The sequence below is a fragment of the Pygocentrus nattereri genome, chromosome 2, assembly GCF_015220715.1.
Source record: "Pygocentrus nattereri isolate fPygNat1 chromosome 2, fPygNat1.pri, whole genome shotgun sequence".
In the NCBI taxonomy this organism is placed as follows: domain Eukaryota; kingdom Metazoa; phylum Chordata; class Actinopteri; order Characiformes; family Serrasalmidae; genus Pygocentrus; species Pygocentrus nattereri.
In genome coordinates this window covers 599,966-626,359 of record NC_051212.1, presented here as the reverse complement: position 1 = coordinate 626,359, position 26,394 = coordinate 599,966, and the positions used below count along the sequence as shown (strand labels likewise).

At 46.2% G+C, this 26,394-nt stretch overlaps 1 protein-coding gene across 2 annotated transcripts in view; it reads right to left on the bottom strand.

The window, feature by feature from the left end:
• dspa (desmoplakin a) overlaps positions 1 to 26,394 on the bottom strand; it is a 67,198-nt gene that overhangs the window by 9,707 nt on the left and 31,097 nt on the right. For both annotated transcript variants that reach the window (XM_037532075.1, XM_037532072.1), the window contains exons 5-18: positions 20,755 to 20,880; positions 19,844 to 19,903; positions 17,183 to 17,350; positions 16,883 to 16,987; positions 15,405 to 15,500; positions 14,291 to 14,416; positions 14,001 to 14,153; positions 13,463 to 13,617; positions 12,824 to 12,950; positions 12,437 to 12,623; positions 12,011 to 12,291; positions 11,586 to 11,764; positions 9,534 to 9,672; positions 228 to 421 (exon numbers count right to left, since the gene is read on the bottom strand). In XM_037532075.1, coding sequence (XP_037387972.1) covers positions 228 to 421; positions 9,534 to 9,672; positions 11,586 to 11,764; positions 12,011 to 12,291; positions 12,437 to 12,623; positions 12,824 to 12,950; positions 13,463 to 13,617; positions 14,001 to 14,153; positions 14,291 to 14,416; positions 15,405 to 15,500; positions 16,883 to 16,987; positions 17,183 to 17,350; positions 19,844 to 19,903; positions 20,755 to 20,880 — 2,096 coding nt within the window. The remainder of the gene's footprint in view (positions 1 to 227; positions 422 to 9,533; positions 9,673 to 11,585; positions 11,765 to 12,010; positions 12,292 to 12,436; positions 12,624 to 12,823; positions 12,951 to 13,462; positions 13,618 to 14,000; positions 14,154 to 14,290; positions 14,417 to 15,404; positions 15,501 to 16,882; positions 16,988 to 17,182; positions 17,351 to 19,843; positions 19,904 to 20,754; positions 20,881 to 26,394) is intronic.

Below are 26,394 nucleotides of genomic sequence, written 5' to 3'. Positions count from 1 at the left end.
TATTTGTGTATTGTCATCTTTTATCTTATTTATTATTTCTATGCTATAATCACCACAGATAAACACTTGGAAGTAATGCTTGTACTTTGTCTGAGAATTCTTCTGCTCATACTTATGTGGTTATATTTTAGCTCACGGTAAGCAGCCCATAAACCAACCACCCCACCGGGCACAATGAGGTGGGGTGAGGTTAGTGTGGAGTGTATGAGGGTGTATTAAAGTCTTGCCTGCTGTTGATCTGGGTCAGTATCCGGCGCCAGCGGTCACTCATCTGCCCCACCAGCTCAGCGTACTTGGCCAAATCCACATCACACTGATGGAAGCTCTGATCTATCTGACTGTTCCAGTGAATGGCCTTAGCCAGCTCGGACTCCAGAGAGGTCAGAACATCCTCCTTCTGCTCCAGGTCACCTTTCATCACCTACACAGGAGAACCAGAGAGTTGTTATCCCACCTGCAGGACCACCTCCTCTTATTACCTCTGTTATATTAATAAATCACAGTATATTCAGGTAACACTACAGTGTGGAACACAGAGGACTGACTACAACAAAGCAAACAGTTCCAGATTCATCATCTGAATAAAAACCTCTGCTGCTGAGAACCCCCCACTCTGAGACTAATGAAGGACCTTAGGACCTCATTGATCTGAGAACCACCCTCCCACCACCTCATTGTGGGTCTAATGAAGGACCTTATTGACCTGAGAACCCCCCTACTGTGGGTTTAATGAAGGACCTTATTGATCTGAGAACCACCCTCCCACCACCCCACTGTGGGACTAATGAAGGACCTTTGGGGGCAGTTGTGGGCTGGAAAGTTGCCAGTTTGATCCCCAGAGCCGACAGTCCATGACTGAGGTGTCCTTGGCAAGACACCTACCCCCCAATTGCTCCCCGGGTGCTGCGGATAGGGCTGCCCACTGCTCCGGGCAAGTGTGCTCACTGCCCCCTAGTGTGTGTGAGGTCACTAGTGTGTATGTGGTGTTTCACTTCACGGATGGGTTAAATGCGGAGGTGGAATTTCCCTGGTTGTGGGGTTAAAAAAGTATCACTTAACTTATTGATCTGAGAACCACCACCCCACTGTGGGACTAATGAAGGACCTTATTGATCTGAGAACCACCACCCCACTGTGAGACTAATGAAGGACCTTATTGATCTGAGAACCACCATCCCACTGTGAGACTAATGAAGGACCTTATTGATCTGAGAACCACCACCCCACTGTGAGACTAATGAAGGACCTTATTGATCTGAGAACCCCCACCCCACTGTGGGACTAATGAAGGACCTTATTGATCTGAGAACCACCACCCCACTGTGAGACAAATGAAGGCCCTTATTGATCTGAGAACCACCACCCCACTGTGAGACGAAGGACCTTATTGATCTGAGAACCACCACCCCACTGTGGGACTAAAGACGGACCTTATTGATCTGAGAACCACCACCCCACTGTGAGACTAATGAAGGACCTTATTGATCTGAGAACCACCACCCCACTGTGGGACTAATGAAGGACCTTATTGATCTGAGAACCACCACCCCACTGTGAGACGAAGGACCTTATTGATCTGAGAACCACCACCCCACTGTGAGACTAATGAAGGACCTTATTGATCTGAGAACCACCACCCCACTGTGAGACGAAGGACCTTATTGATCTGAGAACCACCACCCCACTGTGGGACTAATGAAGGACCTTATTGATCTGAGAACCACCACCCCACTGTGGGACTAATGAAGGACCTTATTGATCTGAGAACCACCACCCCACTGTGGGACTAATGAAGGACCTTATTGATCTGAGAACCACCACCCCACTGTGAGACTAATGAAGGACCTTATTGATCTGAGAACCACCACCCCACTGTGGGACTAATGAAGGACCTTATTGATCTGAGAACCACCACCCCACTGTGGGACTAATGAAGGACCTTATTGATCTGAGAACCACCACCCCACTGTGGGACTAATGAAGGACCTTATTGATCTGAGAACCACCATCCCACTGTGAGACTAATGAAGGACCTTATTGATCTGAGAACCACCACCCCACTGTGAGACTAATGAAGGACCTTATTGATCTGAGAACCACCACCCCACTGTGGGACTAATGAAGGACCTTATTGATCTGAGAACCACCACCCCACTGTGAGACTAATGAAGGCCCTTATTGATCTGAGAACCACCACCCCACTGTGAGACGAAGGACCTTATTGATCTGAGAACCACCACCCCACTGTGGGACTAAAGACGGACCTTATTGATCTGAGAACCACCACCCCACTGTGAGACTAATGAAGGACCTTATTGATCTGAGAACCACCACCCCACTGTAGGACTAAAGAAGGACCTTATTGATCTGAGAACCACCACCCCACTGTGGGACTAATGAAGGACCTTATTGATCTGAGAACCACCACCCCACTGTGAGACGAAGGACCTTATTGATCTGAGAACCACCACCCCACTGTGAGACTAATGAAGGACCTTATTGATCTGAGAACCACCACCCCACTGTGGGACTAATGAAGGACCTTATTGATCTGAGAACCACCAGCCCACTGTGGGACTAATGAAGGACCTTATTGATCTGAGAACCACCATCCCACTGTGAGACTAATGAAGGACCTTATTGATCTGAGAACCACCACCCCACTGTGAGACTAATGAAGGACCTTATTGATCTGAGAACCACCACCCAACTGTGGGACTAATGAAGGACCTTATTGATCTGAGAACCACCACCCCACTGTGGGACTAATGAAGGACCTTATTGATCTGAGAACCACCACCTCACTGTGGGACTAATGAAGGACCTTATTGATCTGAGAACCACCACCCCACTGTGGGACTAATGAAGGACCTTATTGATCGGAGAACCACCACCCCACTGTGGGACTAATGAAGGACCTTATTGATCTGAGAACCACCATCCCACTGTGAGACTAATGAAGGACCTTATTGATCTGAGAACCACCACCCCACTGTGGGACTAATGAAGGACCTTATTGATCTGAGAACCACCACCCAACTGTGGGACTAATGAAGGACCTTATTGATCTGAGAACCACCACCCCACTGTGGGACTAATGAAGGACCTTATTGATCTGAGAACCACCACCTCACTGTGGGACTAATGAAGGACCTTATTGATCTGAGAACCACCACCCCACTGTGGGACTAATGAAGGAACTTATTGATCTGAGAACCACCACCCCACTGTGAGACTAATGAAGGACCTTATTGATCTGAGAACCACCACCCCACTGTAGGACTAAAGAAGGACCTTATTGATCTGAGAACCACCACCCCACTGTGAGACTAATGAAGGACCTTATTGATCTGAGAACCACCACCCCACTGTGGGACTAATGAAGGACCTTATTGATCTGAGAACCACCACCCAACTGTGGGACTAATGAAGGACCTTATTGATCTGAGAACCACCACCCCACTGTGAGACGAAGGACCTTATTGATCTGAGAACCACCACCCCACTGTGAGACTAATGAAGGACCTTATTGATCTGAGAACCACCACCCCACTGTGGGACTAATGAAGGACCTTATTGATCTGAGAACCACCACCCCACTGTGGGACTAATGAAGGACCTTATTGATCTGAGAACCACCACCCCACTGTGAGACTAATGAAGGACCTTATTGATCTGAGAACCACCACCCCACTGTGAGACTAATGAAGGACCTTATTGATCTGAGAACCACCACCCCACTGTGAGACGAAGGACCTTATTGATCTGAGAACCACCACCCCACTGTGGGACTAAAGACGGACCTTATTGATCTGAGAACCACCACCCCACTGTGAGACTAATGAAGGACCTTATTGATCTGAGAACCACCACCCCACTGTAGGACTAAAGAAGGACCTTATTGATCTGAGACCCACCACCCCACTGTGGGACTAATGAAGGACCTTATTGATCGGAGAACCACCACCCCACTGTGGGACTAATGAAGGACCTTATTGATCTGAGAACCACCATCCCACTGTGAGACTAATGAAGGACCTTATTGATCTGAGAACCACCACCCCACTGTGGGACTAATGAAGGACCTTATTGATCTGAGAACCACCACCCAACTGTGGGACTAATGAAGGACCTTATTGATCTGAGAACCACCACCCCACTGTGGGACTAATGAAGGACCTTAATGATCTGAGAACCACCACCTCACTGTGGGACTAATGAAGGACCTTATTGATCTGAGAACCACCACCCCACTGTGGGACTAATGAAGGACCTTATTGATCTGAGAACCACCACCCCACTGTGAGACTAATGAAGGACCTTATTGATCTGAGAACCACCACCCCACTGTAGGACTAAAGAAGGACCTTATTGATCTGAGAACCACCACCCCACTGTGAGACTAATGAAGGACCTTATTGATCTGAGAACCACCACCCCACTGTGGGACTAATGAAGGACCTTATTGATCTGAGAACCACCACCCAACTGTGGGACTAATGAAGGACCTTATTGATCTGAGAACCACCACCCCACTGTGAGACGAAGGACCTTATTGATCTGAGAACCACCACCCCACTGTGAGACTAATGAAGGACCTTATTGATCTGAGAACCACCACCCCACTGTGGGACTAATGAAGGACCTTATTGATCTGAGAACCACCACCCCACTGTGGGACTAATGAAGGACCTTATTGATCTGAGAACCACCACCCCACTGTGAGACTAATGAAGGACCTTATTGATCTGAGAACCACCACCCCACTGTGAGACTAATGAAGGACCTTATTGATCTGAGAACCACCACCCCACTGTGAGACGAAGGACCTTATTGATCTGAGAACCACCACCCCACTGTGGGACTAAAGACGGACCTTATTGATCTGAGAACCACCACCCCACTGTGAGACTAATGAAGGACCTTATTGATCTGAGAACCACCACCCCACTGTGGGACTAAAGAAGGACCTTATTGATCTGAGACCCACCACCCCACTGTGGGACTAATGAAGGACCTTATTGATCTGAGAACCACCACCCCACTGTGAGGACTAATGAAGGACCTTATTGATCTGAGAACCACCACCCAACTGTGGGACTAATGAAGGACCTTATTGATCTGAGAACCACCACCCCACTGTAGGACTAAAGAAGGACCTTATTGATCTGAGAACCACCACCCCACTGTGGGACTAATGAAGGACCTTATTGATCTGAGAACCACCACCCCACTGTGAGACTAATGAAGGACCTTATTGATCTGAGAACCACCACCCCACTGTGGGACTAATGAAGGACCTTATTGATCTGAGAACCACCACCCCACTGTGGGACTAATGAAGGACCTTATTGATCTGAGAACCACCACCCCACTGTGAGACTAATGAAGGACCTTATTGATCTGAGAACCACCACCCCACTGTGGGACTAATGAAGGACCTTATTGATCTGAGAACCACCACCCCACTGTGGGACTAAAGACGGACCTTATTGATCTGAGAACCACCACCCCACTGTGAGACTAATGAAGGACCTTATTGATCTGAGAACCACCACCCCACTGTAGGACTAAAGAAGGACCTTATTGATCTGAGAACCACCACCCCACTGTGGGACTAATGAAGGACCTTATTGATCTGAGAACCACCACCCCACTGTGGGACTAATGAAGGACCTTATTGATCTGAGAACCACCACCCCACTGTGAGACGAAGGACCTTATTGATCTGAGAACCACCACCCCACTGTGAGACTAATGAAGGACCTTATTGATCTGAGAACCACCACCCCACTGTGGGACTAATGAAGGACCTTATTGATCTGAGAACCACCACCCCACTGTGGGACTAATGAAGGACCTTATTGATCTGAGAACCACCATCCCACTGTGAGACTAATGAAGGACCTTATTGATCTGAGAACCACCACCCCACTGTGAGACTAATGAAGGACCTTATTGATCTGAGAACCACCACCCAACTGTGGGACTAATGAAGGACCTTATTGATCTGAGAACCACCACCCCACTGTGGGACTAATGAAGGACCTTATTGATCTGAGAACCACCACCTCACTGTGGGACTAATGAAGGACCTTATTGATCTGAGAACCACCACCCCACTGTGGGACTAATGAAGGACCTTATTGATCGGAGAACCACCACCCCACTGTGGGACTAATGAAGGACCTTATTGATCTGAGAACCACCATCCCACTGTGAGACTAATGAAGGACCTTATTGATCTGAGAACCACCACCCCACTGTGGGACTAATGAAGGACCTTATTGATCTGAGAACCACCACCCAACTGTGGGACTAATGAAGGACCTTATTGATCTGAGAACCACCACCCCACTGTGGGACTAATGAAGGACCTTATTGATCTGAGAACCACCACCCCACTGTGGGACTAATGAAGGACCTTATTGATCTGAGAACCACCACCCCACTGTGGGACTAATGAAGGAACTTATTGATCTGAGAACCACCACCCCACTGTGAGACTAATGAAGGACCTTATTGATCTGAGAACCACCACCCCACTGTAGGACTAAAGAAGGACCTTATTGATCTGAGAACCACCACCCCACTGTGAGACTAATGAAGGACCTTATTGATCTGAGAACCACCACCCCACTGTGGGACTAATGAAGGACCTTATTGATCTGAGAACCACCACCCAACTGTGGGACTAATGAAGGACCTTATTGATCTGAGAACCACCACCCCACTGTGAGACGAAGGACCTTATTGATCTGAGAACCACCACCCCACTGTGAGACTAATGAAGGACCTTATTGATCTGAGAACCACCACCCCACTGTGGGACTAATGAAGGACCTTATTGATCTGAGAACCACCACCCCACTGTGGGACTAATGAAGGACCTTATTGATCTGAGAACCACCACCCCACTGTGAGACTAATGAAGGACCTTATTGATCTGAGAACCACCACCCCGCTGTGAGACTAATGAAGGACCTTATTGATCTGAGAACCACCACCCCACTGTGAGACGAAGGACCTTATTGATCTGAGAACCACCACCCCACTGTGGGACTAAAGACCGACCTTATTGATCTGAGAACCACCACCCCACTGTGAGACTAATGAAGGACCTTATTGATCTGAGAACCACCACCCCACTGTAGGACTAAAGAAGGACCTTATTGATCTGAGACCCACCACCCCACTGTGGGACTAATGAAGGACCTTATTGATCGGAGAACCACCACCCCACTGTGGGACTAATGAAGGACCTTATTGATCTGAGAACCACCATCCCACTGTGAGACTAATGAAGGACCTTATTGATCTGAGAACCACCACCCCACTGTGGGACTAATGAAGGACCTTATTGATCTGAGAACCACCACCCAACTGTGGGACTAATGAAGGACCTTATTGATCTGAGAACCACCACCCCACTGTGGGACTAATGAAGGACCTTAATGATCTGAGAACCACCACCTCACTGTGGGACTAATGAAGGACCTTATTGATCTGAGAACCACCACCCCACTGTGGGACTAATGAAGGAACTTATTGATCTGAGAACCACCACCCCACTGTGAGACTAATGAAGGACCTTATTGATCTGAGAACCACCACCCCACTGTAGGACTAAAGAAGGACCTTATTGATCTGAGAACCACCACCCCACTGTGAGACTAATGAAGGACCTTATTGATCTGAGAACCACCACCCCACTGTGGGACTAATGAAGGACCTTATTGATCTGAGAACCACCACCCAACTGTGGGACTAATGAAGGACCTTATTGATCTGAGAACCACCACCCCACTGTGAGACGAAGGACCTTACTGATCTGAGAACCACCACCCCACTGTGAGACTAATGAAGGACCTTATTGATCTGAGAACCACCACCCCACTGTGGGACTAATGAAGGACCTTATTGATCTGAGAACCACCACCCCACTGTGGGACTAATGAAGGACCTTATTGATCTGAGAACCACCACCCCACTGTGAGACTAATGAAGGACCTTATTGATCTGAGAACCACCACCCCACTGTGAGACTAATGAAGGACCTTATTGATCTGAGAACCACCACCCCACTGTGAGACGAAGGACCTTATTGATCTGAGAACCACCACCCCACTGTGGGACTAAAGACGGACCTTATTGATCTGAGAACCACCACCCCACTGTGAGACTAATGAAGGACCTTATTGATCTGAGAACCACCACCCCACTGTGGGACTAAAGAAGGACCTTATTGATCTGAGACCCACCACCCCACTGTGGGACTAATGAAGGACCTTATTGATCTGAGAACCACCACCCCACTGTGAGACTAATGAAGGACCTTATTGATCTGAGAACCACCACCCAACTGTGGGACTAATGAAGGACCTTATTGATCTGAGAACCACCACCCCACTGTAGGACTAAAGAAGGACCTTATTGATCTGAGAACCACCACCCCACTGTGGGACTAATGAAGGACCTTATTGATCTGAGAACCACCACCCCACTGTGAGACTAATGAAGGACCTTATTGATCTGAGAACCACCACCCAACTGTGGGACTAATTAAGGACCTTATTGATCTTAAAAGGCCACGGTGTGTAAATATACGGGTCCTAATTTTATTCACTTTCATTAGTCACTACGGCTTGGTTAAAAAATATTCAGTAATGATCAATCAATACACAAACACAAACAAATAAATAAATAAATAAATAACGGCCTTAAAAGATTTTTCTAAGCCTTCAAGTTTTCTTTAGACAACCCTTCTAAATTGCATCATCACAACTCAAAGAACCCTGTGAACATTTAGGAGGTTCTTCTCTATGGTGGACAAACTGCTGCACATGGTTCTCTGAAGAACCTTCCAAAAATGGTTCCATACAGCACCAAAAAGAGTCTCACCATGTTGCGAGATAAAGGTTTGGGCATCCAAAAGCAGTATTGGTAGTAGTAATAACTAGGAGTCTATGAGAACATCAGTGTAGGGTGGGCAGCTAGTCCAGGGCAGGTGGTGGCAGCTGGGGCGTGGGCAGCTGGTCTGAAGTATGTTTACAATTCTCTACAGAGAACTATTACTCATTTCTTACACGGTCAAAAACGAAGCAGAAACCTGGGGCTGTGCAGAAATTACGGTGCATTTCACGTGTATTTACAGTACTGTGTGAAAGTTTTAGGCATCTTTTTAAACAATGTACCTCAGCAGTGAGTTTAGCACAATACATTAGAATAAAGTCATATTCATAATTCAAATAACCATAAAAACAATAAAAAGTAACAAGAATTTCCTGTTATTAATTAATATTTATTCAAATATTAACACTTTCTCAGTAAATAAACACAAACTACACAAATAAATAGATTTTGAAAACGTGTCTTGGGTGCCTGAGACTTTCACACAGTGCTGTATAATAAAGACCTTCATCATCATCATCATCATCATCAGAGGTGCTGCAGTGACCCACTAAGGTTCACTGGTAGGATAGACTGGAACATATTTCAGTTCCGTACGGAACCACAGGTTCCTGCGTTCTGACCTTCAGCGTGCTGCAGTACTCCTGCAGCTGAGCCGGATCCACAGAACTCGTCTCCTTCTCCGTTAGCCGAGCCTCGTGGACCTTGATGATGTCCTCCGCACGGGTCAGCGACTGCAGGAGAGCCCTCAGAGCGGTCAGCCTGGAGACACGTATGACACAAGGTTACACCGTTACCATGGAGAACTCACGGAGCTGCTCTCTAAAATGGGTTCTGCCTTCAGCGTGAGCGCCTCCACAGGAGAACCGAAGCAGTGAACTGGTTAATTTTATGACGAGACAAGTGAACGAAACAACTTCCCTCAGAGAGAAGCAGCTAACGCCAATACGGCCTGTAAGACAGCTTATTTACATACTAGCTCAGAGAACCAATCAATCATCGCCATGGAAACGTACTTTTCTATTCTGTTATTCCAACCTAGCCCAATTAACAGGGATAGCTAGACCGCTGATTTACATACTAGCTCAGAGAACCAATCAATCATCGCCATGGAAACGTACTTTTCTATTCTGTTATTCCAACCTAGCCCAATTAACAGGGTTAGCTAGACCGCTGATTTACATACTAGCTCAGAGAACCAATCAATCATCGCCATGGAAACGTACTTTACTATTCTGTTATTCCAACCTAGCCCAATTAACAGGGTTAGCTAGACCGCTGATTTACATAATAGCTCAGAGAACCAATCAATCATCGCCATGGAAACGTACTTTTCTATTCTGTTATTCCAACCTAGCCCAATTAACAGGGTTAGCTAGACCGCTGATTTACATAATAGCTCAGAGAACCAATCATCGCCATGGAAACGTACTTCTCTATTCTGTTAATATCTGGGCTCTGTTGAACAGAAGCATGATTTTAATGCCGTGGTTCCGTACAGAGCGCTGTGTGGTCATGTGTGAAGCCGCTGTGGGAGGTATTCTCTATGATAGGTCTGTGACATCTGTGGTCTGTGGTATCTGTGGTTTGTGGTATCTGAGGTGTCTGTGGTTTATGGTGTCTGTGGTCTGTGGTATCTGTGGTCTATGGTGTCTGGTCTGTGGTGTCTGTGGTTTGTGGTGTCTGGTCTGTGGTATCTGTGCTCTGTGGTGTCTGTGGTCGGTGGTGTCTGGTCTGTGGCCTGTGGTTTGTGGTATCTGTGGCATCTGTGGTGTCTGGTCTGTGGCCTGTGGTGTCTGGCCTGTGGTGTCTGTGGTTTGTGGTGTCTGGTCTGTGGTATCTGTGCTCTGTGGTGTCTGTGGTCTGTAGTGTCTGGTCTGTGGTTTGTGGTATCTGTGGTGTCTGGTCTGTGGTTTGTGGTATCTGTGGTGTCTGGTCTTTGGTTTGTGGTATCTGTGGTGTCTGGTCTGTGGTTTGTGGTATCTGTGGGCTGTAGTGTCTGGTCTGTGGTTTGTGGTATCTGTGGTGTCTGGTCTGTGGTTTGTGGTATCTGTGGTTTGTAGTATATGTGGTTTGTGGTATCTGTAGTGTCTGTGGTCTGTAGTGTCTGGTCTGTGGTTTGTGGTATATGTGGTTTGTGGTATCTGTGGTCTGTAGTGTCTGTGGTCTGTAGTGTCTGGTCTGTGGTTTGTGGTATCTGTGGTCTGTAATGTCTGGTCTGTGGTTTGTGGTATCTGTGGTTTGTGGTATCTGTGGTGTCTGTGGTCTATAATGTCTAGTCTGTGGTTTGTGGTATCTGTGGTATCTGTGGTCTGTGGTGTCTGTGGTCTGTAATGTCTGGTCTGTGGTATATGTGGTGTCTGTGGTCTGTAGTGTCTGGTCTGTGGTTTGTGGTATCTGTGGTCTGTAGTGTCTGGTCTGTGGTTTGTGGTATCTGTGGTGTCTGTGGTCTGTTGTGTCTGGTCTGTGGTTTGTGGTATTTGTGGTGTCTGTGGTCTGTAGTGTCTGGTCTGTGGTTTGTGGTATCTGTGGTTTGTGGTATCTGTGGTGTCTGTGGTCTGTGGTGCCTGTGGTCTGTAATGTCTGGTCTGTGGTTTGTGGTATCTGTGGTGTCTGTGGTCTGTAATGTCTGGTCTGTGGTTTGTGGTGTCTGTGGTCCGTGGGTCAGTGCTCACCTCTGCAGGTATGCGGCCGAGAAGCCCTGCAGGCTGCCCAGCTTCTGGTTGATGAGGTCCAGTTCAGAGCGCAGGAACTTGGCCTGTTCAGGGTCTCCGGCTCCCTCCAGCTGCCTCACCACCATCTCCCTCACCCTCAGGTACTCGTCCCGGATAGAGTCCAGATCACGGTGAACACCCTGACATGCCACACACACACACACACACACACACACACACACACACACACACACAAACACACACACACATTTACACACTGCTCACTTTATCAGAAACACCTACCTTGTTCTTCTGCTGACTGGCCACTTTATCAGAAACAGTGACCTTGTACTTTCAGCTCGCTTCTGATAAAGCGGCCAGGTATACACATTCATGTGTGTATGGTGTGTGTGTATATGTGTGTGTGTGTGTGTGTGTGTGAGTACCTGCAGCAGCTGCAGTCTCTGAGAGCACTCCTGAACACTGTTGTCCTTCAGAGGGATGTGCAGATGTTGGCTCAGGCCGGTTTCTGCCGCCTCCAGCCTGCGGCGGAGTGTGTGTATTTGTGTGAGGAGGTTCAGGCTGAGGGTGGAGGAGGTTTGGCCGCTCGAGGACGAGTGTCCTGCTCCTGGAGTCACATTCAGGTTGGGTCTGGGTGTTATTATCGGGGGTTCAGCTGTAACTGTGGTCACCGTCACCACTTGTGGAGGCACTGCGTCCACCACAGCTGTTACAGACGGGGGGTTGAACCGTTATTTCAATTGAAGTGTTTATTATGAAGATAAACAGGTGGGTCTACTCTTTACAGCGATGGTCTACCGAGTGTGTTACCCTGTGTGTCTGTTAGTGCTGTGTGTTTGTGTTGCTCTTACTGATGTTGGGCAGTTTGGTGAGCAGGACCTCGTAGTGGCTCTGAGCTCCAGAGTACTCCGCCTCTATCTTGGCCTTGTCCTCCACGCCGAACATGTCGGAGCCGTGGCTGAGGCGCAGGAACTCCTGATAGTGGAGCTCCAGGTTCTTGATGATGTTCCTGTACTCCTCTGGCTTCATCTGAGAGAGCTACCAGAGACCAGGAGAGAGGGGATCTTACATGAACTTCAGCCCCACCATGCTAACACCACTAAGCTCATAACCCACTGACAGGTGTACTTGAGACCACTTTAATGACAACAGTGAGTCGTACAGCATCAGAAAGCACATCATCAGGTCTATCAGCTCCACACGAGCGGCGGTTTAGATATCAAGGCTAATGTGGTTACCATGCTGAGCGTCAGGGACTTGATGTACTTGATGTCCTTAATGCAGTACTGCCAGGAGATCAGGCTCTTAATGTTAATGAACAGCTGGTTCCATATAGACATGATGGCCTCGTAGTACTGTTCATTCCTGCCCACCGAAACAAAACATGCATATATTTAAATATAGGACTTTATTATGACATATAGATCCTCACATCTCTAAACCTTCCACAAGATACAACACTAAACACAAGTGACTGCGTATTACACTGTAAAAACGGTCCAAAAGCATGGAGGTATGTTTCCTTCTCCTGGAAATTGATTTATTTATTATTATTGTTTATACAACACTTTATTATTATTACACAAACACACACATCATCAGTCGTATGTAAAAGTCTGGGCTCCCCTGGTCAAATTCCATGTATCTGTGTGAATAAATGATCACGACCCCTACAGAGAAGCACTGCTGCACATTTAATGCACAGTCACTGTTTACTCGGTTTAATGAAGCGTCAAACGTGGCCGTAAAAGTAAACAAACAGAAACAGTGCGTTAAGGTGGTCAGGAACGTGTGGAGGGTTTGAGTGGGGTCTCTGTAGAAGATGTGCTCACTGTATAATCAGTCATGTCTGGTGGTGTAGCGTATGTGTAACGTACTTGGTGGCCAGGTTGATGCTGAGAGGGTTTGGTGGGGGGACGATTAAACACACTGAGGGAACCAGCATGTCCAGTCCTCCAGGTCCGGTCACATGCCACTTGCTGCGCTGGGAGTTGTCCTTCAGGATGGCCTCGTTATCCTTCAAGATTCCCTTCTGCAGCGCAAACAGACACAGACAAGAACAACGAGCAGTGTCTATTAGACTCTCACCCTGACGTGTTCACGTGTGCAGGTGCTGAAGTATTCAGGTGCTCAGATGTTCTGGTGCTCAGATGTTCAGGTGCGCAGGTGTTATGGTGCTCAGGTGTTATGGTGCGCAAGTGTTCAGATGCGCAGGTGTTCAGGTGCGCAGGTGTTCAGGTGCGCAGGTGTTCAGGTGTGCAGGTGTTATGGTGCTCAGGTGTGCAGGTGTTATGGTGCTCAGGTGTTCAGGTGTGCAGGTGTTATGGTGCTCAGGTGTGCAGGTGTTATGGTGCTCAGGTGTGCAGGTGTGCAGGTGTTATGGTGCTCAGGTGTTCAGGTGTGCAGTATGGTTACCTGGTCCTGTTTGAAGTCACACAGCGCCTTCACGATGACCGAACTGCTGCTCTTCTCCTCTGGGTACCGAGGCTTCAGACGGACGATGCTCTTAGACTTGTTGACCAGCGTCTGGACCTGCCGCTTGTTCTCCATCAGACGCTCCTTCTCTTTCTGCACACAGACAGGGGCTTAAAGGTCAAACACTGCAGGTACAGCACTGGAGGATTACAGGTGCACTCAGTCAGAGTGTGTGAGAGTGTGTGTGTGTGTGTGTGTGAGTGTGTGTGCGCGTGTGTGCATGTGTGTACCTCCAGGTTCTTCAGCAGGTCAGTCAGGTTCTCCAGTGGCGTCTCTTTATCACAGGTAAACTTCTTTCGGATGTTCTCGTGATCTTTCTGCAGTTTGGTGTACGTCTCATTCGCCTCCTTAAAGAACTGCAAAGCAAATGTTCAGAACATCGCAGTGAGGCTCCACACAGAACCTTAGAACCAGTTAACGGAACCAGTTAATCTGCCCCTAAAGGCCCACAGACTGTTTAATAAACATTCATACACTTCTGTTTCTAATGTAGAGATGCTCCACATTCAGTGTTCCTCCTCCGCACACCTTCATGAGGATGTTTAGAACTTCCCTCAGCTCTACTTCAGAATTTCCCTCTATTAAACTTAAAGCGTTCCTCTCTTCAGATTTACAAATTCTCAGTGTTTAGTTTTAGAATTTCTCTCTATTTGATTTTAGTATTTTCCTCTGTTCAATTTAAGAATTTCTCTCAAATCACTTTTTAGATATTCATTTTTCAAATTTCTCTCATCAGATTCAGAATTTTCCTGTTTTCAATTTCTAAATTTCTCTCTAATCAGTTTTAGAATTTCTTGATATTCATTTTTTAGAATTTATCTTATCAGTTTTAGAATTTCCCTTGATTCCATTTTAGAATTTCTTGATATTTAATTTTAAAATTTCTGTTTATTCAATGTAAGAATTTCTCTTTTCAATTTTAGAATTTGCTTCTATTCAAGAATTTCTTTGTACACAATTTTAGAATTTCTCTTATCAATTTGAGCTTTTCGGTGTTCAATGTTTTACTATTTAAAAAGGAATGTCATCCAGCATCATCTACAAACTATGGAGGGAATCATAAAGTGAAACTTTCACTACTAGAATTTAATACAGGTATGTTTCAATGTAAAGATCTGAATAGGCTGTTAAAGAAACAGACCTAAACTCGGAACAGAGTGAAGCTGAAGGACTGACACTGGACGTAGAGAATGTTTTTACAAAGCTTCACTGAGAAAATCAGATCATTAAATCACAGATTCCTCACGATTCACCCAAAACCAACACAACCCACACACTAACCCTTTAACAGTATCCCCAGTTCTCCTGCCTACAGCTGAGCAGGCGGAGAATAACTGCTCGTACCTGACTGTAGGCGGCGTTCTCTTTCAGATGGACCTGGATGCACTTGGTGATCTGGAGTAGCCAACTCCACTGAGTCTGCAGGGTGTCCATGTAGGCCTGAAACACACACACACACACACACACACACACACACACACACACACTCAGCTCTACAACACCAAACACTGATTCTGGAAATAAATTCCTTTAACAAGACCTCGTATTTCCAAAGCCGTAAATTTACAGCAGAAAGCCGTAAATTTACAGCAGAAAGCCGTATTCCACACTTAGACACGACGATAATGTAACACCATTTCTGTTCCATTCATCAGGAAATTTGAACACAATGCAAAGAGTTCTTAAAGCATCAAAACAGCAGAGAAATCACAGCAATGGAGAATAAAGACAGTGACGAAGTTAGTAATAAGCCTTCAGACCAAAATGTCTTTAAGACTGAAAGACGGTTAGTCGGGCAGGTCTGAACTCTGGACCGGTGCCGAGGATCTACAGTGAACAGAGTGAAGAACGAGGCGCTCCAAACAGGCAGTGTCGCCTGGAAACAGCTGATCCCAAACCCCGTAGGAGAACGTTCCTCAGCAGACTTCGATACTGGAGCATCTGCAGAGTGCCGCACAAATATCCAGTTATCTGCAGGAAAGTGTGCTGTGAGAGACTAAAGGTCGTCGTGTAGCGTCACCTAGTGGTGCTACAGAATGTAGACGAGCAAAGACGATAAACACCAGGTTAAGGTCCATGTTTACACTCTAGTCATACAAATGAAAAGGAAATAAAGAGCTCAGAGTCTCATTACGCCTACACACTGACTGGCTGGAGAGGCAAGGCTGAGGTAACTCACATGACCAGCTGCTTTGCTGTGAGAACATTTAAAGCCTTGTGATCTACTGCGGCTCTCTGTGGTCACAATATGGCTTTCATTTCATTTAGCAATAGCAAAATCTGGACAGTGCTCAGAGTCACAGAGCATCACAGAGCACCTCCGTAACAAACCGCGCTTTCGGCTTTCTGGACGCTGCGTGACTGGACACTGATGAGGACTCGCATTCTTTTCTCCTCAGTGGAGAACGTGTTCAGTCACGTGTCCAGCAGCGCAGTTTCACAGTGGCACAGTGTAATATACTCGGCGATATGATACGGCGACATATTAAAGAGCAGTACCATCACAGCAAACCACCACACTTCACTGAGCTGTCCAAACATTTAAAGTGCTAGTTTTTAGGTTTTTGAGGGCCTGAAAAATGATTTCAGTACTTGAATACTCGCGCCGTGAGCGGTTCCCCGAGGCATCACCAGCTGGATTAAACACAACAACCCTGAACCTCTGAGATGCTTTTATGTAATAAACGTTTCTGCTGAGCAACAAAACACAAAACAGGGACCATAACATAGGTCCACTGAGCGCAGACTCAGCTCTAAGAGTTCTGCTGAGCTCTGTTCCTCATACTGAAACGTGGTTCTCTAAAGCAGGTTCTCTCTCTCACCTCTATCTTATCAGAGGCTGGGTGCTGGTTCTTCAGCAGCTGGTCCACTTTGGTCTTCAGCTTGTTCAGATCTTTTTCCTTCTCCTCCAAATCCCTCATCAGCCGCTGGACCAGAGACAAAATCAGTCAGAGAGGAGGAACAAACACACACACACACACAGTTCTGCAGACAACAGAGGGATCCAGTGTGGAGAGCACAGCAGCCCAACATCTGGACCCCTGTGATGCAGTAATTACAGTATACAGGATGAAGCTGTGTCATCAGGATACTCTAAACTCAGCTGTGTGGACTGTGAGTACCGAGTAGCTCTCCTGCTTTTTGGGGATGTAGTCGTCTATGTTTTTATCTCCCCAGTCGAACACCAGCTCCTCCTCCTCCCTGTCGTTCACCCACATGATGGCCGTGGAGATCTCCTCAATGATGCTCTGCAGGTCTCGCAGCTGGCCCATACGGGCGTAGGACAGTTTCTGATTTAAACACAGAATCACAAACATCACATTTACCACATTAAATCACCAACACTGCATCTACAACATTAAATCACAAACATCACGTTCACTACATCCAGACACACCACAAACATCACATTCACTACATCCAGACACACCACAAACATCACGTTCACTACATCCAGACACACCACAAACATCACGTTCACTACATCCAGACACACCACAAACATCACGTTCACTACATCCATACACACCACAAACCTCACATTCACTACATCCAGACACACCACAAACATCACGTTCACTACATCCAGACACACCACAAACATCACATTCACTACATCCAGACACACCACAAACATCACGTTCACTACATCCAGACACACCACAAACATCACGTTAACTACATCCAGACACACCACAAACATCACGTTCACTACATCCAGACACACCACAAACATCACGTTCACTACATCCATACACACCACAAACATCACGTTCACTACATCCATACACACCACAAACATCACGTTCACTACATCCAGACACACCACAAACATCACGTTAACTACATCCATACACACCACAAACATCACGTTCACTACATCCATACACACCACAAACATCACGTTCACTACATCCATACACACCACAAACATCACGTTCACTACATCCAGACACACCACAAACATCACGTTCACTACATCCATACACACCACAAACATCACGTTCACTACATCCATACACACCACAAACATCACGTTCACTACATCCATACACACCACAAACATCACGTTCACTACATCCAGACACACCACAAACATCACGTTCACTACATCCAGACACACCACAAACATCACGTTCACTACATCCAGACACACCACAAACATCACGTTCACTACATCCAGACACACCACAAACATCACATTCACTACATCCAGACACACCACAAACATCACGTTCACTACATCCATACACACCACAAACATCACGTTCACTACATCCAGACACACCACAAACATCACATTCACTACATCCAGCCAGACACACCACAAACATCACGTTCACTACATCCATACACACAACAAACATCACATTCACTACATCCAGACACACCACAAACATCACGTTCACTACATCCAGACACACCACAAACATCACGTTCACTACATCCAGACACACCACAAACATCACATTCACTACATCCATACACACCACAAACATCACGTTCACTACATCCATACACACCACAAACATCACGTTCACTACATCCATACACACCACAAACATCACGTTCACTACATCCAGACACACCACAAACATCACATTCACTACATCCATACACACCACAAACATCACGTTCACTACATCCATACACACCACAAACATCACATTCACTACATCCAGACACACCACAAACATCACGTTCACTACATCCATACACACCACAAACATCACATTCACTACATCCATACACACCACAAACATCACGTTCACTACATCCATACACACCACAAACATCACGTTCACTACATCCAGACACACCACAAACATCACGTTCACTACATCCATACACACCACAAACATCACGTTCACTACATCCATACACACCACAAACATCACATTCACTACATCCAGACACACCACAAACATCACGTTCACTACATCCAGACACACCACAAACATCACGTTCACTACATCCATACACACCACAAACATCACATTCACTACATCCATACACACCACAAACATCACATTCACTACATCCAGACACACCACAAACATCACATTCACTACATCCATACACACCACAAACATCACGTTCACTACATCCAGACACACCACAAACATCACGTTCACTACATCCAGACACACCACAAACATCACATTCACTACATCCAGACACACCACAAACATCACATTCACTACATCCATACACACCACAAACATCACGTTCACTACATCCATACACACCACAAACATCACGTTCACTACATCCATACACACCACAAACATCACATTCACTACATCCAGACACACCACAAACATCACGTTCACTACATCCAGACACACCACAAACATCACATTCACTACATCCATACACACCACAAACATCACATTCACTACATCCAGACACACCACAAACATCACGTTCACTACATCCAGACACACCACAAACATCACATTCACTACATCCATACACACCACAAACATCACATTCACTACATCCAGACACACAACAAACATCACATTCACTACATCCAGACACACCACAAACATCACGTTCACTACATCCAGACACACCACAAACATCACGTTCACTACATCCAGACACACCACAAACATCACGTTCACTACATCCATACACAGAAACACAACACTGACTACATTTATACATAAAACCATAAGTGAAAAACATGAACATTTTCTACACAAGGCAGACAGGCAGACAGACAGACAGACAGACAGACAGAACTGTGTGTGTTTAGAAGTGTAACCAGAGCTGACCTGCAGCGAGTCCCACTCCTGTTCCACATTGTGAAGAGAAGATTTATCTCCTTTCTGCATCTGCAGAGTGAATGACATTCAGTTAATAACATTCAGTTAATAACATACAGTTTATAACACACAGTTTATAACACACAGTTTATAACACACAGTTTATAACATTCAGTTTATAACACACAGTTAACAACAGAGAGAGATACAGTCACACAGAGAGAGAGGGAGACTGAAAGAAAGAATGAGACAGACAGACAGACAGAGAGAGAGAGGGAGTGAGACAGAGAGAGAGGGGGACTGACAGAAAGAGTGAGACAGAGAGAGAGAGAGGGATACAGACACAGAGAGAGAGGGAGACTGACAAAGAGTAAGACAGACAGACAGACAGAGAGAGAGGGAGTGAGACAGAGAGAGAGAGGGACTGATAGAAAGAGTGAGACAGAGAGAGAGAGAGAGGGATACAGACACAGAGAGAGAGGGAGACTGACAAAGAGTAAGACAGACAGACAGACAGAGAGAGAGGGAGTGAGACAGAGAGAGAGAGGGACTGATAGAAAGAGTGAGACAGAGAGAGAGAGATACAGACAGAGAGAGAGAGGGAGTGAGAGTCAGAAATAGTGAGACAGACAGAGGGAGCGAGAGGGAGTGAGACAGACAGAGAGACAGAGATACAGACACAGAGAGAGGGAGACTGACAGAAAGAGTGAGATAGACAGAGAGAGTGAGAGGGAGTGAGACAGACAGAAAGAGTGAGACAGACAGAAGGAAGGAGAGGGAGTGAGACAGACAGAGAGAGTGAGACAGACAGAAAGAGTAAGATAGACAGAGAGAGTGAGACAGACAGAAGGATCGAGAGGGAGTGAGACAGACAGAGAGAGTGAGACAGACAGAGAGAGTGAAAGTGGGTGAGGCATTACCAGCTCGTCTCTGGCTCTCTGGAACTCGGTGCTCCTCTGGATGGAGCTGTGGAACTTATTATGGTTCATGATCTGCTGCTCGATGGAAGCAGCATCATCTCCAAACGGGGACGTCTCGATGAGGCGCTGCGCACAGAACACAACGGAACACAGAACATCACCAAAACAATCACAACACATCAGAACTCAACAGAAAAGTAAGAGAACACATCAGAACTCAACAGAACACTACCAGAACACATCAGAACTCAAAAGAACACAACGGAACACATCAGAACTCAAAAGAACACATTAGAACTCAAAAGAACACTAAAAGAACACATCAGAAATCAATAGTTTATGTTGACTGTGTTGTGTTTATGTTGACTGTGTTGTGTTTATGTTGACTGTGTTTATGTTGACTGTGTTTGTTGACTGTGTTATGTTTATGTTGACTGTATTTATGTTGACTCTGCTTATGTTGACTGTGTTTGTTGACTGTGTTATGTTTATGTTGACTGTATTTATGTTGACTCTGCTTATGTTGACTGTGTTTGTTGACTGTTGTGTTTATGCTGACTGTGTTTGTTGACTGTTGTGCTTACATTGGCTGTGTTTATGTTGACTGTGTTGTGTTCATGTTGACCATGTTTACGTTGAATGTCTTTGTTGACCGTGTTGTGCTTATATTGACCATGTGTTTGTTGACCGTGTTTGTTGACCGTGTTGTGTTTCTGTTGACTGTGTTGTGTTTCTGTTGACTGTGTTGTGCTTATGTTGACTGTGTTGTGCTTATGTTGACTCTGCTTGTGTTGACTGTGTTTGTTGACTGTGTTGTGTTTTTGTTGACTGTATTTATGTTGACTGTGTATGTTGACTATGTTGTGTTTATGATGACTGTGTTTATATTGATTGTGTATGTTGGCTGTGTTGTGTTGATGTTGACTGTGTTTATTGACCGTGTTGTGCTTATATTGACTCTGCTTGTGTTGACTGTGTTTGTTGACTGTGTTGTGTTTTTGTTGACTGTATTTATGTTGACTGTGTATGTTGACTATGTTGTGTTTATGATGAGTGTTTATATTGATTGTGTATGTTGGCTGTGTTGTGTTGATGTTGACTGTGTTTATGTTGACCGTTTTGTGTTATACTGACTCTGCTTATGTTGACTGTGTTTGTTGCCTGTGTTGTGTTTATGTTGACTGTTTGTTGACCGTGTTGTGTTTACCTTGACTGTGTTTATGTTGACTGTGTTTGTTGACTGTTGTGTTTATGTTGACTGTGTTGTGTTTATGTTGACTATGTTTATGTTTATATTGATGGTGTGTATGTTCACCGTTTTGTGTTTATATTGACTTTCTTATGTTGACTGTGTTTGTTCTCTGCATTGTGTTTATGTTGACTATGTTTATGTTGACTGTGTTATGTTTATATTGACTCTGCTTATGTTGACTGTGTTTGTTCTCTGCATTGTTTGTTGACTGTGTTGTGTTTATATTGATGGTGTTTATATTGACTGCATTTGTTCTCTGCGTTGTGTTTATGTTGACTATGTTTATGTTGACTGATGTGTTTATATTGACTGTGTTTATGTTGACTGTGTTATGTTTATATTGACTCTGCTTATGTTGACTGCGTTTGTTCTCTGCGTTGTGTTTATGTTGACCATGTTTATGTTGACTGTGTTGTGTTTATATTGATGGTGTTTATGTTGACTGCGTTTGTTCCCTGCGTTGTGTTTATGTTGACTATGTTTATGTTGACTGTGTTGTGTTTATATTGATGGTGTTTATGTTGACTGCGTTTGTTCCCTGCATTGTGTTTATGTTGACTATGTTTATGTTGACTGATGTGTTTATATTGACTATGTTTATGTTGACTGTGTTGTGTTTATATTGATGGTGTTTATGTTGACTGTGTTGAGTTTATATTGACTCTGCTTATGTTGACTGTGTTTGTTCTCTGCATTGTGTTTCTGTTGACTATGTTTATGTTGACTGTGTTATGTTTATATTGATGGTGTTTATGTTGACTGCGTTTGTTCTCTGAGACGTGTGGTCAGTCGTGCAGTGTGCAGCTCTCTCTCCTGTCCTGTAGAGGGCAGCAGTGGATCAGGCACTGTGCATGTGCTCCTCTCAGTGAGTTCTACAGTGAGTGTTCAATGTAAATCAGCAGATCTGATCGATTATCAGGATCTGACTCTGATCAATATTTGACGTGTGAACAGAAGAACAGCATCATTTACAGTTTACTGTGCCGTATTTACCAAACAGATGAAAGTCAGAGGACTCCGGTCTGTCTGAGCAGGTATAATGACAGAGGGAACTTTCTCTGTAATTACAGGATTTACTCTGGAACTGAGTAATTAAGAGTAACGAGCAGAGAAACCAGCAGGAATAACGGCCACTGTGTGAAACACAGAGAGATAGGGAGAGAGAGAGAGACAGAGAGAGAGAGAGAGAGAGAGAGAGAGAGAGAGAGAGACAGACAGAGAGAGGGGGGAGAGAGACAGAGAGAGAGAGACAGAGAGAGAGAGAGAGGTGTGGTGTACAGGGTGTGTCTACACCTCACACATTTCTGCCATCACAGCTAACAATGACTCACTGTCTGCCCCCCCCAACCCCCACCGCAGCAAACCCCTCCCCCACCGCACCCTCTCAGGTTTCGCTCTCTCATTTTCTTGCTCTCTCCCTATCACTCTCTGCCCATCTCTCTCTCTCTCTCTCTCTCTCTCCCTCCTCTCTCTCTCTCTCCCTATTTCTCTCTGTCTCTCTCTCTCCCTCCCTACTTCTCTCTGTCTCTCTCTCTCTCTCTCCCTCTCTCTCTCTCCCCTCTCTCTCTGTCTCCCTCCTCTCTCTCTCTCTCTCTCCCTATTTCTCTCTGTCTCTCTCTCTCTCTCTCTCCCCTCTCTCTCTGTCTCCCTCCTCTCTCTCTCTCCCCTCTCTCTCTGTCTCCCTCCTCTCTCTCTCTCTCTCTCTCTCCTCTCTCTGTCTCCCTCCTCTCTCTCTCTCTCTCTCTCTCTCTCTATATATATATATATATCTCCCTCTCTCTCTCTCTCTCTCTCTCTCTCTCTCTCCCTCCTCTCTCTCTCTCTCTCTCTCTCTCTCTCTCTCTCCTCTCTCTGTCTCCCTCCTCTCTCTCTCTCCCTCTCTCTCTGTCTCCCTCCTCTCTCTCTCTCCCCTCTCTCTCTGTCTCCCTCCTCTCTCTCTCTCTCTCTCTCTCTCTCTCCTCTCTCTGTCTCCCTCCTCTCTCTCTCTCTCTCTCTCTCTCTCTCTCTCTCTCCTCTCTCTGTCTCCCTCCTCTCTCTCTCTCTCTCTCTATATATATATATATATATATATATATATATCTCCCTCTCTCTCTCTCTGTCTCTCTCTCTCTCTCTCTCTCTCTCCCTCTCCTCTCTCTGTCTCCCTCCTCTCTCTCTCTCCCTCTCTCTCTGTCTCTCTCTCTCTCTCCCTCCTCTCTCTCTCTCTCTCTCTCTCTCCCTCTCTCTCTCTCTCTCTCTCTCTCTCCCTCTCCCCTATCTCTCTCTCTCTCTCTCTCCCTCTCCCTCTCCCCTATCTCTCTCTCTCTCTCTCTATCTCTCTCTCTCTCCCCTCTCTCCCTCTCCCCTATCTCTCACCCTCTCTCCCCCTCTCTCTCTCCCTCTCCCTCTCCCCTATCTCTCTCTCTCTCTCTGTCTCCCTCCTCTCTCTCTCTCTCTCTCTCTCTCTCGCCCAGGGAGGTTTAACAGATCTGAGTCACAGTAAATGAAGTATTAATCAGTGAAGCTGAGCAGATAGACAGACAGACAGACAGACACAGTGAGACAGACAGACAGACAGACACTCTGATGGATAGACAGACAGACAGACAGACAGGCAGTGAGACAGACAGTGATCATTTTATCACACAAAATTGGTATCACTGCTACACAACACTGATGTCAACATGCCGTAAACATGCCACACCAGACACATTCCACTGTTATAACAGAGTACACAGGAATATAACAGGCTCACTGTTATGACTGATGTTATAATGTTTCATGTTATGACAGCTTCTGTTCAGTGATATAACAGTATATAGATATAACAGTAACTGTTATGACCAATGTTTTTTTCACAATATATTACATTATAATACATTTGATGTTATGACAGTGTTCAGTAATTTAACGTTATATGGCTGATGTCATAGTTTGACATATAACAGTGTTAACATTACTGTAACTGTTCTGACAGATGTTATAAGGTTTGACAGATATTATGAAGTTTTCCTGTTGTCGAGCCATGTTTATAAACTCAGAGGAATCAGGAGCTGCAGTGAAACATCATCTCTACTCTGATTTCATCTCTAAGCTAAAGAGCAGATCACACACCAGGAAAATAAGGAACGGATTCAAATGAGGAGTCAAACATGTAAATTAAAGGACCCTGAGAAGCAGCCACGCCTGCGGCTCGGCTGAACTGGTGTGTGTTCCTGCTGTAAATATGAAGAAACATATTTCATAAAATCATCTCTTCGTCTAGCAGTTCAGTGCGTCTCATCACAGAGCTGTCCTGCTGTGACATCATGCCCATCATAGAGTAACACTGACTTCCCCCACTACCGCCCCGTTAAACGGCCCGAGCTCACGACTGCCGTAAAACGGCCCGATCTCACGACCACCCCGTTAAACGCTCCGATTTCACGACCAGCCGTTAAACGGCCCGATCTCACGACAACCCCGTTAAACGCTCCGATCTCACGACCAGCCGTTAAACGGCCCGATCTCACGACCGCTGTTAAACAGCCCGATCGCACGACTGCCGAAAAACGGCCCGATCTCACGACTGCCGAAAAACGGCCCGATCTCACGACCAGCCGTTAAACGGCCCGATCTCACGACCTGATCTCACGACCACCCTGTTAAACGGCCCGATCTCACGACTGCCGTAAAACGGCCCGATGTCACGACCAGCCGTTAAACAGCCCGATCTCACGACCACCCTGTTAAATGGCCCGATCTCACGACTGCCGTTAAACGGCCCGATTTCACGACCTGATCTCACGACCACCCTGTTAAACGGCCCGATCTCACGACTGCCGTTAAACGGCCCGATCTCACGACCAGCCGTTAAACGGCCCGATCTCACGACCTGATCTCACGACCACCCTGTTAAACGGCCCGATCTCACGACTGCCGTAAAACGGCCCGATCTCACGACCAGCCGTTAAACAGCCCGATCTCACGACCACCCTGTTAAATGGCCCGATCTCACGACTGCCGTTAAACGGCCCGATTTCACGACCTGATCTCACGACCACCCTGTTAAACGGCCCGATCTCACGACTGCCGTTAAACAGCCCGATCTCACGACCACCCCGTTAAACGCTCCGATTTCACGACCAGCCGTTAAACGGCCCGATCTCACGACAACCCCGTTAAACCCTCCGATCTCACGACCAGCCGTTAAACGGCCCGATCTCACGACCGCTGTTAAACAGCCCGATCGCACGACTGCCGAAAAACGGCCCGATCTCACGACTGCCGAAAAACGGCCCGATCTCACGACCAGCCGTTAAACGGCCCGATCTCACGACCTGATCTCACGACCACCCTGTTAAACGGCCCGATCTCACGACTGCCGTAAAACGGCCCGATCTCACGACCAGCCGTTAAACAGCCCGATC